The following is a 13599-nucleotide window of genomic DNA, read 5'->3' as shown; positions in this document are numbered from 1 at the left end:
GCTTGTATGTGGAAGCTAAAAAAATGATACAAAGGAATTTACAAAACAGAAATAGACCCACAGACATAGAAAACAAACTTATGTTTACCAAAGGGGAAAGGTGAGGAGGAATAAATTAGGAGTTTGGGATTAACATATATACACTACTATATGTAAAAGCAATAACCAAGCAGGGGCCTCTTGTATAACACAGGGAACTATATTCAGTATATTATAATAGCCTACAATGAAAAAGAATCTAAGTATCGAAAAAGATAAATAAATCACTTTGCTGGACACCTGAAACTAACACAACATTGTAAGTCAACTATAATGAATAAAAAATTTAAAAGACACTTGAAAGAAAAAAAGAAAATGGGTCATATCAACATTCAGTACAAAAACCTGTTATTATAGTCAATCAAGAAATCTGACTCAAACTAAAAACAATCATAGCAATCAAACTGATTCCCACCGGCTGCTACTATTACTACCAGGCCAAGTGTAAACACACTTACTCCTTTTCTCCTTAAATCTATTCGCCCAAACACAGCATTCAGAAAGATCTTTCAAATATATAAACAGACATCACTTCCCTGCTTAAAATCCTCCACTGGCTCCCCACTACTCCTAGAAAAAAATACAAACATCTTCCCATGACATCCCATGATCTGGCACCTCTTCACCTGCCTCCACCACTAACCCCTTGCTCACATAATCCCAACACCAAAGCCTTCTGGCTATTTCACAGATATGGAGGTTTCTCTTCTCAATTTCCAGGCTTAACACTTGTATCTTGGGCTAGAGTACTCCTTCTGGGCTTCGGTGTCTCTGCTTCATCTCATGACTCAAGGCTCAGCTCAAACATTTCCTCCTCCAAGGGACCTTCCCAACTGGTTCCCAGCCAGTTGCCTTAATATCACTATATTTTGTTTCCCTATCATTTATCAGTGCTAAATTACCACTCACACAAATTACTTTGTTTGCTTGTTTATCATCTGCCTCCACTTAGGATGTGGAATAACTGAGGCAAAGAACCTTGCTGACTTGCCCATGCAAGTGTATCTCTGCTTCCAAGATCAACCACTACCTCCTAAATGCAAAGATCTTAAAGAATCTAACCATTTAACTGATGGCATCATACACAGTTGTGTTTTATTCTTGTCTCAAAAAAAAGGAAGTATTCCACTCATCTACCGTTTAAAATGCCAATCAAGTTTCAGGGTAGGGGAAAAAAAGAACTATAAATCTTTGAAATGACACAAAATGATTTAATTTTGGTTAGAATATAAAATTGTTTAAGATTAGGCTTAGAATTCTTCTTCTGAATAACTTACCTCTTTCTCCCTTTCATAGTCTTCTTTGTCAAATTCTTCATCTTCATTTTGCGTCTGCAGGGCCACACTGCCAAAGTCTAGTGACATGGTCCTTCTGCAGGAACAAAAAGATGCTTAGTTTTTAAACAGCCCACAAAAACTACTGCAGAGCAAACTACATAAGAGATGCCATACACAAAAAGACAGGTGCAGCCGGGGAGAAGCTATATGTAACTTGTGCATGACAAGTGATCAGTGTCCCCAGATATCAATATAAAGAGAGCCCTTACAAATTAAATCATGATTCGCAGAAAATAGGCATTATAACAGAAATTCATAAAAAGACGAAAAAATGCCAAAAGCTAATAAACCTATGACTAGACCTTTCTTGTGGTCTGGAAAGCATAACTCAAAACAGTAAGATTTTTGTCCACACACAAAAATAATAATAAACCACAGATATGCCCAAACATAACAATTTTAAGAATACACTCTAATTTGATGTATTAAATATGACACAGGTAGGATCCACCACAATTTGTTTCATTCTTTTTTAAACATTTATTTGGCTGTGCTAGCTGTGGCACATGGGATCTAGTTCCCTGACCAGGGATCGAACCCGAGCCCCCTGAAGCGGGACCATGGGATCTTAACCACTGGACACCAGGGAAGTTCTTATTTCATCTTCTGAATATCACCAATACAAACGTGTTTTCCAGAAAGAGAGCCACTATATGCTGTGTTAATGATTGCTACCAAAAAAAAAAAACATTTACAACCTGGCAAACTCCACAGAGCACACAACAAAAATGTGTTAAATGTCCTGCTCTTCAGTTCAGCCACTCAGTCGTGTCCGACTCTTTGCGACCCCATGGATCGCAGCACGCCAAGCCTCCCTGTCCATCACCAACTCCTGGAGTTCACTCAGACTCACGTCCATCGAGTCCATGATCTCATCCTCGGTCATCCCCTTCTCCTCCTGCCCCCAATCCCTCCCAGCATCAGGGTCTTTTCCAATGAGTTAACTCTTCACATGAGGTGGCCAAAGTACTGGAGTTTCAGCTTCAGCATCATTCCTTCCAAAGAAATCCCAGGGCTGATCTCCTTTAGAATGGACGGGTTGGATCTCCTTTCAGTCCAAGGGACTCTCAAGAGTCTTCTCCAACACCACAGTTCAAAAGCATCAATTCTTCGGTGCTCAGCCTTCTTCACAGTCCAACTCTCACATCCATACATGACCAATGGAAAAACCATAGCCTTGACTAGATGGACCTTAGTCGGCAAAGTAATGCCTCTGGTTTTTAATATGCTGTCTAGGTTGATCATAACTTTCCTTCCAAGGAGTAAGCGTGTTTTAATTTCATGGCTGCAGTCACCATCTGCAGTGATTTTGGAGCCCCAAAAAATAAAGTCTGACACGGTTTCCACTATTTCCCCATCTATTTCCCATGAAATGATGGGACTGGATGCCATGATCTTCGTTTTCTGAATGTTGAGCTTTAAGCCAACTTTTTCACTCTCCTCTTTCACTCTCATCAAGAGGCTTTTTAGTTCCTCTTCACTTTCTGCCATAAGGGTGGAGTCATCTGCATATCTGAGGTTATTGATATTTCTTCCGGCAATCTTGATTCCAGCTCTTAAGCTTGATCAAACCAGGTTCTAGCAAAAAGCACTCAGGAAAAACATGAGTGCAGGATGTAAAGCTATACCACTGTCCAAAAGCAAGAGCAAGTGTTCCCTGGAGAATGGTCACTGCTGCGGCAGCAGGAGACGGGTTTTCAAGTACTTTATGGTCAAAAGACAGCTGATGGTTTAAATAATACTTAGGAATCCTGACAGTCCACAGAACCTACCCAGAATTTCAAAGCTCCGAAGAATCCTGACAAAAAAGGAGGCAGGCGCCATCAATCACATGGCCTAATACTGCCCTCTATTCAGTCCACTCGTGTGTGTGCCAGTGAAATGCACTTTGATGTGAGCCTGGGCCACAGCTCATGGACTGTACTTTTCAGCCTCTAAACTGTCATTAAATTGAAAGTGAAATGCGAAGCACAGACCCGGCAATCCAAACACATTTTACCATGAAGAACTTAGCTCCTGCATGTTAACCGTTGAGGACTAAGATCACAAACTTTTATGTAAGCCATGTAAGCTACTTTTATGTAGCTCTACAGCAAAAGCTATTCCACTTCATCAGATTAAAGGTGCCCTTGATTGTATAACACAGTTTCGTTTGTACTGCTAAGAAAAAGATGTGGCCAATTAAATTATGGCAAATCGTTAATTTTAAAATGAGGTCCAACTTTACAGATGTTAAAATGTGAAAAGAAAGGAACTCCCTGGCAGTCCAGGGGTGAGGACTCAGTGCTTTCACTGCTGTGACCTCAGTTCAATTCCTGGTCAAGGAACTAAGTTCCTGTCAGCCGTGGGGAGCAGCCTTTAAAAAAAATGTGAAAAGAAAATGTGCATATTAGAATAGATGAAATATGATTTTACACATGAACACAAATACAAATGTCAATGCTGATAATTCCCGTAAGCCAAATTTTGTTTGTTTTTCAAGGACTGAATTGTGTTTCTTGGCCAAGCTCTAATTTGTGGTTCAACTTCTTTACTCCTCTCCTCTCTGGTCCCTACAACCACCACATTCATTTCAGCGTTAGGAATTCAAACTCCTCATGTCAACAAACCCTTCCAGCCTCTGCTTCTCAGACTAGACCTGCTCCTGTGCCAGGGCAACACAGAGGAAGGGACACGCACCCTTCTTCACTGAGAGGGAAAACAGACACTTGGGGAATCTAAGCCCTGTCTCCACTCCGCGGCTACAAGAACCCTCTGTATACAGCAGGAGATGGAGACCTGAATATGGCGAAGAGGCTAGAATGTAGCTGAAGCTCTAAGGGGAACACACAGACACACACAGACACAGACAGACAGACAGACAGAGAGACACACACACACACACACACACGTCTCTAGGGATTTTTCACTACTTCAGCTGAACATCAAGTTCACTAAAGACAGCAGAAATATTATCGATAACAGATAATGAAATATTATAGATAATAGATACTGAAAGTACAACCCTCTTTAAATCCTGGCACCTTAAAAGAAATGTAGTTAAGCTGGACCTTAAAGACCGAATTGTCCAGACAGATATAATCTTTCCTGCTTCTAATTTTTATGATATTGTCCACTTTTTCCTGAATTTTATACTTAAAGCCAGAATACAAAATTTGGATTAACTTCTCTTTTATTAAGTAAAAGGAGAGAGGGTTTTGTTTTGGGGTTTTTTTTACCCTTCACTAACCTGCCATCAATTCCTGTTGAATATTGAAAAAGAACATTGAGATTTACAAGAGCCTGTTGCTAAATATAGCTATTAAAAAAAAACAACTACTTTTTCTCGAACAGTTAATAGATAACAGTGAATTATACAAGGTATTTACAAGTGAAGAAAATGTAAAAGACAACTGTCTTTTTTTGAATGGTGTTTTAAATCCAAACCATATCATAAAGAAGAAATTTTTGAAACTATCTGAAAGAACAAAATCTCTCTCCACTGGGGAAGAAAAGGTACAAATTAGCTTTCCTCTGAAAAGCGAAAACTGTCAGAGACCATAAGAAACTGTTTTAGGCATAAAAGTATATTTGATAAACTTACTTCAGCATTGAAAAAAAGTGACTAGAAAGATAATTAGTGTTTTAATTAAAATGTAAAATAAAAGCTAATGTGTTTCTTCTGCATATTAATCATATACTAATTACTTCTACCAGAGGCTTTAATATTCAGAACAATAAAAGAAGTTGCTTTTAAAAAAGAAAGCAAGATAGTAAATTCAGAAGCCATAAAGAAGAAAAACTTGACAGAAACTTAACCAGAAAAAAAAAATTGTATGTAGCAAAAACAATCATTAGCAAGTCAAATATGTTAATATATATATATATAAAGATAAAATAATAGTAATGAGATAAATACTTGCAAAATGTAAGAGTACCAAACTATCTCACAAAGAAATGAGAAAGAGGACTTCCCTGGTGGTACAGTGGATAAGGATCGGTCTGCCAATGCAGGGCACATGGGTTCAATTCCTGGTCCACGAAAATCGCACATGCTGCCAAGCAACTAAACCCATGTGCCACAACTCCTGAAGCCTGCGCTCTGCAACAAGAGGAGCCCCAGCAACTAGAGAAAGCCAGTGCACGGCAACGAAGACCCAGCACAGACAAAAAGGAAATCAAACAACTCAGATTAAAATGGACAACTGATGGAATAGGATATTCAACCACTAAATTGGAAAACTTTGATTACACCTAGCGGTGGCTATTTTATAAGAAACAGGCATCCTCATGAATTGCTGATGAAAGTGTGACTTGGGGACACCATCTTGAAAACTAGCAACATATCAAAAAGAGCATGTGCCCTAGCAAAAGTACTTCTGAATAAATTTGGCAACAATGTGTCACTAATAATGAAGTATTTCTCTATACTTTAATCATTAAAAAAAAACCAAGATGCAGAGTAAGTGTACAGTACTTGTTTTTTTTAGTAGCAAGCTGGTTAATACTTTCTTCTTAGATAACTTCTTTTCTGAACCTATTACCAAGACTGTTCTATGTCCCATTTAGTACTCATTTTGTTGTCCCTGGTTGTTTTCTTTTCCCTCCTTGGAATGACAAAGATTAATGGATATTTAATTGCATAAAATATTAAAAAGCAAAAGCAGCATTGTTTTTGCCTCATCTTACAGGCAGTCTAAAGGCAGAATTATTACAATCTATCTCCTGCACACTTTACACAAATGAGGCACCCAACCAACACTTATTTTTGTTTTACAAGTAACTTTTTGTACTATTTTTAAAAAATTTTTATTGGAATATAGTTGTTAAAAAGCAGACACATTATTGTGCCAACAAACATCCGTCTAGTCAAAGCTATGGTTTTTCCAGTACTCATGTATGGATGTGAGAGTTGGACTATAAAGAAAGCTGAGCACTGAAGAATTGATGCTTTTAACTGTGGTGCTAGAGAAGACTCTTGAGAGTCCCTTGGACTGAAAGGAGATCAGCCCTGGGATTTCTTTGGAGAAAATGATGCTGAAGCTGAAACTCCAATACCTGGGCTACCTGATGCAAAGAACTGACTCACTGGAAAAGACCTTGATGCTGGGAAAGATTAAAGGTAGAAGGAGAAGGGGACGACAGGGGATGAGGTAGTTAGATGGCATCACCGACTCTATGGACATGAGTTTGAGCAGGCTCTGGGAGTTGGTGATGGACCGGGAAGCCTGGTGTGCTGCTGTCTGTGGGGTCACAAAGAGCTGGACACGACTGAGCAACTGAACTGACTGAACTACAGTGTTAAATCAGTGAATGAGATATTATCTCCTTTTTTTTTTTTCCCCTTCCCATTTAGGTCACCACAGAGCACTCAGTAGCCTTTCCTGTGCTACTCAATGGGTTCTCATTAGTTATCTATTTTATACATAGTATCAACAATGTACATATGTCAAGTCTGAATCTCCCAATTCATCCCACCCACCCCTCCTTTTCCCCTTGGTATCCATAGGTTTGTTCTCTAAATCTGTTTCTACTTTGGCTTTGTAAATAAGATCAATTATACCAATTTTTTTCAGATTCCATATTTATGCACTAATAAAGGAGTACGTCAAGGCTGTATATTGTCACCCTGCTTATTTAACTTATATGCAGAGTACATCATGAGAAATGCTGGGCTAAATGAAGCAAAAGCTGGAATCAAGATTGTCGGGAGAAATATCAATAACCTCAGCTATGCAGATGACACCACCCTTATGGCAGAAAGTGAAGAAGAACTAAAAAGCCTCTTGATGAAAGTGAAAGAGGAGAGTGAAACAGTTGGCTTAAAGCTCAACATTCAGAAAACGAAGATCATGGCATCCGGTCCCATCACTTCATGGGAAATAGATGGGGAAACAGTGGAAAGTGTCAGACTTTTATTTTGGGGGGCTCCAAAATCACTACAGACAGTGACTGCAGCCTTGAAATTAAAAGACACTTACTCCTTGGAAGGAAAGTTATGACCAACCTAGATAGCATATTGAAAAGCAGAGACATTACTTTGCCAACAAAGGTCCGTCTAGTCAAGGCTATTGTTTTTCCATTGGTCATGTATGGATGTGAGAGTTGGACTGTGAAGAAGGCTGAGCACCAAAGAATTGATGCTTTTGAACTGTGGTGTTGGAGAAGACTCTTGAGAGTCCCTTGGACTGCAAGGAGATCCAACCAGTCCATCCTAAAGGAGATCAGTCCTGGGTGTTCATTGGAAGGACTGATGCTAAAGCTGAAACTCCAATATTTTAGCCACCTCATGTGAAGAGATGACTCATTGGAAAAGACCCTGATGCTGAGAGGGATTGGGGGCAGGAGGAGAAGGGGATGACAGAAGATGAGATGGCTGGATGGCATCACAGACTCGATGGACGTGAGTCTGAGTGAACTCCAGGAGTTGGTGATGGACAGGTAGGCCTGGTGTGCTGCGGTTCATGGGGTTGCAAAGTGTCAGACGTGACTGAGCGACTAAACTGAACTGAACTGATAACAAACCCTGTAATAGAGAAAGTACACAGCACAAATTAACTATGCTGAAGAAGAAAAGAAGGCTGAAGAAACAGATTTCACAGAAATCTATTTAGATTAGAAATAGATCTTAAAGGACACAGCATGGCTGTATGTGGTTTAGAAAGAGGGTACTCATTCAAACAACCTGGGCTTGGTTTTGGCTCGCCTGCTTATCAGCTGTGCAAACTTGCACAACTGGTTCCATTCTTCATTAATAAAATAGGGTTTTATTTAATAAAAGCTGTACTATTTCAAAGATTGGTTATGAGGATCCACAAGATTTGTGTATGTAAAGTACCCTATAGTATGTGTCAATCAATACATTTTAGTTTTGTTTTTTATATAACATGTTACTGATGAATACAACTCTGCCACCTACAAAAGATGTTAAACAAACGGACAGCATTCAGTATATCTGAAAAAAGGTGAGTGTGCCCTGTGTGTGAAACCCTCCTTCAGATAATGCAACTTTTTCTACGATAAAAATAACTCTTTCTTCAAGATGCCCCTCTAATCCTATTCCTTCATTAATTTAGTCACTCTGGCACTTGATGTCTTTATTTCTTGTACTGTTCTTATGGCTTCAATTTCAACTCATTTAGTTGAGTGCATTCACATGTAGGAAGTGCATAATCACTGTCTCTCTTTGTGAAGGATATGGCAAAATTTCAGGTTAAATCAGACTCTAGTTCATGGCTGTAGGACAGAAAAGGCTAAGTGCCACAAAAGTGGTTCTTAAGTGCCCTCAGTTCAGTTCAGTCGCTCAGTCATGTCCGACTCTTCGCCCTAGGGGGTAGGAAATGCTACTTACTTGCTTATACGCTAGCTTCAAGAATGGAAACAGCCAAAGAACATTAGTCTGTTTCAGACTTGCAACATACTAGGCTTAATTAGGAGGCCTGTTCTAGTCATTCAACAATTACTTGCAAGCACTGTCAAGATTACAAAGTTTATCAGGACTTGGTGTAAGGAAAGAAAACAGACATAAAGGCTAATGACAATAACCTGTGTCCAATACTAAGGACAACAGCTTGAACAAATACATTCAGGGTGCCCAGAGGATGCTGCCAGTAGGGACCCACAGGCTGAACGAATAAGCCAAGTCCTTACCAAGGAACTCCGTTTGGCTTCAACTATGGTACAACAAACAGGAACCGCGAGAACGAAGGACCACAGAGCCCAGGATGCCTGGGGCTGCTGGCCTGGGCTGCCAGGTCACCTGCACTCGGTCAACACACGTGTACAGAGCACCCACTGTGAGCCAGGCACAGCGCCGGGTAACCACGACGGGGGTCCCTAGGGCAGGGTTTCGGGGTTACCCTAGCAGTCTGGAGGAGGCGAGGATGCTTCCCAAACGTCACTCCCAAATAGGAACTTGAGATCTGGCTAACACTTCAAAGTCAAAGGCGGAGCCCCGCGACCCGCAAGCAATCCACCACACCGGGATTTGGGGAGGGAGATCAGTCCTCCGGGAAGCCTTGACCAGGATCCCAAGGACCCCGCACATCCTCCTATCCCAGCCCCAAACTCAGCCAAGAAGCGAAACTCACCGGAGGCCGCGGATGCTGTCACAGCGGTGACACTCAAGATCCAGAGGAACACCACCTTCTAAGAAATACCTCACCCCAGCTCTAACCCGCTAGCGTCTTCCTACTCACAACCGAACCCACTGAGCCCCGAGGCCATTGAGGAGCAGCCGCTTCCTTCAATTGCAGTCTAGACCCGGGCCTGGTGGGCGGGGCTTTGCTGGCTCGGGGCGGGGCTTGAAAGCGGAAGTCCCCGCCTTTTTCAAGCTTGATTGAGAAGTCCGCCCGCAGTTGCAAATATTACACGGCTGTTTAAAAGCGGGCGCCAGAGGTGGCGGGAAGTTCCTCCTGTGTACCTATTGGTGGATTCCTGAGCCAATTACGAAAGTGTTAGGGCGGGCTTATCAGTTACTTAGAAACGCGCAAGCACCTGGCCTTCATTGGCGCGGAGGAACCGGTCTCGCTCCAACTCCTTGCCCCTCACTTCACCATCTGGTGCAGTGTCTCGCGCTCACTACGCTCCCCACGCCTGAATTCCAGTTCTCAGTTGCAACACACAGAATCCCTCACTTTCCCAACCTTAGAGATTTTCGCATTTACCCGATTCTCTAAGGTGATGGGTGCCTGCTTCCCCATCACCTTAACAGCCTGAGTCTTCTTGCTTACTAGGTCCCGTCTTGTTTGAATGTGTGTTTCTTTACTCATGAAATGACATATTTCCCACGTTTATTTACTACCTGAATTTCCTCGAGTGTGAATGTTCTTGTCACTTAGATATTGTTGTTCAGTTGCCGTCATGTCCAACTCTGCAGCACGCCAGGTATCCCTGTTAACCTCTTCTGTTATTTATTTAATTGGAGGGTAATTACTTTCCAGTATTGTAGCGGTTTTTGCCATACATTGACATGAATCATCCATGGGTGTACATGTGTTCCCCATCCTGAACCCCCCCTCCCACCTCCCTCCCCATCCCATCCCTCAGGGTCAGTCCCAGTGCATCAGCCCTGAGCACCCTGTCTCATCCATGGAACCTGGACTGGCAATCTATTCATATATGGTAATATACATGTTTCAATGCTATTCTCTCCAATCATCCCACCCTCGCCTTCTCCCACGAAGTCCAAAAGTCTGTTCTTTACATCTGTGTCTCTTTTGCTGTCTCCCATATGGGGTCATTGTTACCATCTTTCTAAATTCCATATATATGCGTTAATATACTGTATTGGTGTTTTTCTGACTTCACTCTGTATAGTAGGCTCCAGTTTCATCCACCTCATTAGAACTGATTCAAATGCATTCTTTTTAATAGCTGAGTAATATTCCATTGTGTATATATACCACAGTTTTCTTATCCATTCGTCTGCCTATGGACATCTAGGTTGCTTCCATGTCCTAGCTATTGTAAACAGTGCTGCGATGAACATTGGGGTACTCGTGCCTCTTTCAATTCTTAACCTGTTCTTTTAAGACCATGCAGCCCAGTGTGCAGTAAAGCTCTCAACTGTGTCTAACCTCCTGGGGTAAATGGTTCCAGTGAATTATCAAGGAGGGGGCTAGTAGCAGCAGATTCACACATCCTTTTAACCCTTTCCCATATATACTAGTATGGAGTAAAAGGACTGTTAAAGGTTGCTCATAACCTGACTAGCCGCCTCTTTCTACCTCCACCATCCCACCCCGGATGCCTATACTGACCCCTATAACCCAAGCATAAGGGTCTGGTACATAATAGGTACTAAATCCATAGCAACAGGTGAGTGAAATCTCTGGCCAGGCTGCCCCTGAATCCCAGAGTGGTATTGTTTTGCTTATTTCTTTCACCTCTACTTGGAGAAGGCAACGGCACCCCACTCCAGTACTCTTGCCTGGAAAATCCCATGGATGGAGTTGCCCACTTCCCCCTCTACTCAGTCTTCAAGATAGAGGAGAACCTCTTCTGAAGTCTTTCATGACACACGCTTCCCTTCCTCGGTAGAAATGATCTTTCTCCACTCTGCTCACAGTGTACACTTACTATAATCCTTACTATCTACTACAGTCAGTTGCCATGTGATTGTTTCACTAAGTCCAACAATATCTAAAGGCACTACTTTGCTTTGTGGCCCCTGATAGGCAATCAAAATAAATTTGATTAATGAGTAAATGAATGAACAAATAAAAGGAAGGCTTTTTGTTTCAGGAAAAGCAAATAAAAGGCATTCAGGTAAATGGCAGTTGTTGAAATCTGAGCCAAGGTGTGTAAGAACTAGGCTTATGGGCTTTCCACATCTCACCACAGTCCATCAGCAAGGTGCTTGTAATGTCCCAAGTTAAGGGTTAAAATGAAATGTTACAGCAAGAGTGCTAAGGGATCCCTATCCATAAATAGCTATTTCTTAGATGGAAAGGGGAAAAAAAAAAAAAACATGTTAAGGGAGAGGAAGCACATGAAGGGACAGTGTTTATTATCCCTTACATAGTGCTTTACACTTTGGTAACTTCTTTTACAGACACTAACTCATTTTTCCTCACAACAATCCTGTGAGGGGCTAGTATAGGTTTTAGGATACCATTTAACAGTAGAAGAAGCTGACCAAAAAAATAATAATAATTAAGTGACTTGTTCAAGGTTACACAGTTCATGTGAAACAGAGACAAAATTTGAATCCAACTCCTTTATCCCAAAATCCAGATCTCATCACTATATATAAAAGTGAAACTTACACACTTAAATGACAAAAGATGAAAACCAAAGAATGTCAGAGCCCCTTGCCTCTAAAAATGGATTTGAGTGGAGTTATGGACGTATTACGGGCTTCCCAGGTGTCACTAGCGGTAAAGAACCCACCTGCCAATGCCAGAGTCATTAAGAGATGAAGGTTGGAACCCTGGGTCAGGAAGATCCCCTGAAGGAGAGCATGGCAACCCACTCCAATATACCTGCCTAGAAAGCCCCATGGACAGAGGAGACTGGTGGACTGCGGTCCAAAGTGTCACACAGAGTCAGATACGAATGAGGCGACTTAGCACAGACACGTGCATGGACATATTATAATCAACACTATTTTCCTGACTCTCTATCATGCTTAATTCCTGGTCTAGGTGCTTGAATATAAAGTTGGAGGCATGACCCCAGCCCCCCTCCATACTCTGAGGTGCAAGATGCTTACATAAAAAGACCAGCGATAACACACACAAAAAGTAGTTTACTACATGCAGTATGAGTAGATAGTACTAAATCTGGGGGAAAGTAAGCATATAAGGAAGGATCTCTCAGGGAAAGTTCCTGGAATAAGAGGAAGAGTTAACAGGCAAGTTGATCAGCAAGAGTGGTTGCAATAGGAAGGGTTCAGTTCAGTTGCTCAGTCATGTCCAACTCTTTGCGACCCCATGTGCCACAGCACGCCAGCCAGGCCTCCCTGTCCATCACCAACTCCTGGTAGTCAGTACAAATAAAAGATTCTTGTATTTAAAGGTAAGACTGGAGAAATAGACTGAAATAAGATAGCCAAAAGAAGAGTGTAAAGTGTGGAGAAATAGAAAAGGCATGCTACAGTGATAAGGTGTAGTAAGGCACAAGAAATGCATTTAACATGTCCAGAGAAACACAAGCACACAGAAGCATTCTGGGGTAATAAAGACAAATGCAAAGAAAGAGAGGGAAAAGTTCCAGGGGCCTTGAACGGTTCAAAGATTATTTATAGAATGTTGGATGTTTTGGGTCAAATGTTGGGTCAAATGCCTTGCATTTTGACATACCTGTGAGCTGGGAGGAACTATCTCTACCAAACTCCTTTACATTTCAAGGCGAAATGACTGTTGTGATGTGGTCCCTCTGATTCAGATCATTTAGGAAGGTGCAGCTAAGCCATCATTCCTTCCTGTTTCCTACCTTCTCTTTGGTGTCAGAGCTATCAGGTCATCCTGTAATAAGAAGTACTATCCTCAAAAGAGCATCGAAATGAAAGAAGATCCAAGTTCAAGTTTCAGCTCTCCTACCTACTAGCTTTTGTCCACTGTTTAATCCTTCTATGCCTCAAAGGTCTTATTTGAGATCAGAATTGATGATATCTACTTTGCAGAATTGTAAGCTTTTTAAATGTAGAAACACTATTCAACAGGGTTATTTGAGGAATATCAGATTTTATTTGTAGTATTATATATTCAAGAGTATTTTTTGAGCATCCATTAATCTTTCA

At 41.3% G+C, this 13599-nt stretch overlaps 1 protein-coding gene across 5 annotated transcripts in view; it reads right to left on the bottom strand.

Annotated features, from left to right (window-relative positions):
• CEP152 (centrosomal protein 152) overlaps positions 1-9632 on the bottom strand; it is a 101982-nt gene extending 92350 nt beyond the window's left edge. For 3 of the 5 annotated variants that reach the window (XM_069596607.1, XM_069596608.1, XM_069596610.1), the window contains exons 1-2: positions 9446-9632; positions 1317-1410 (exon numbers count right to left, since the gene is read on the bottom strand). In XM_069596607.1, coding sequence (XP_069452708.1) covers positions 1317-1403 — 87 coding nt within the window. In that variant the 5' untranslated portion in view covers positions 1404-1410; positions 9446-9632. The remainder of the gene's footprint in view (positions 1-1316; positions 1411-9445) is intronic. The other 2 variants (XM_069596611.1, XM_069596612.1) reach the window with 1 other exon arrangement.
• Positions 9633-13599: the final 3967 nt, after the last annotated feature.

Source organism: Ovis canadensis, chromosome 7 (assembly GCF_042477335.2).
Source record: "Ovis canadensis isolate MfBH-ARS-UI-01 breed Bighorn chromosome 7, ARS-UI_OviCan_v2, whole genome shotgun sequence".
In the NCBI taxonomy this organism is placed as follows: domain Eukaryota; kingdom Metazoa; phylum Chordata; class Mammalia; order Artiodactyla; family Bovidae; genus Ovis; species Ovis canadensis.
The sequence above is the reverse complement of the archived record's forward strand: the minus strand, read 5'-3'. Positions and strand labels throughout refer to the sequence as shown.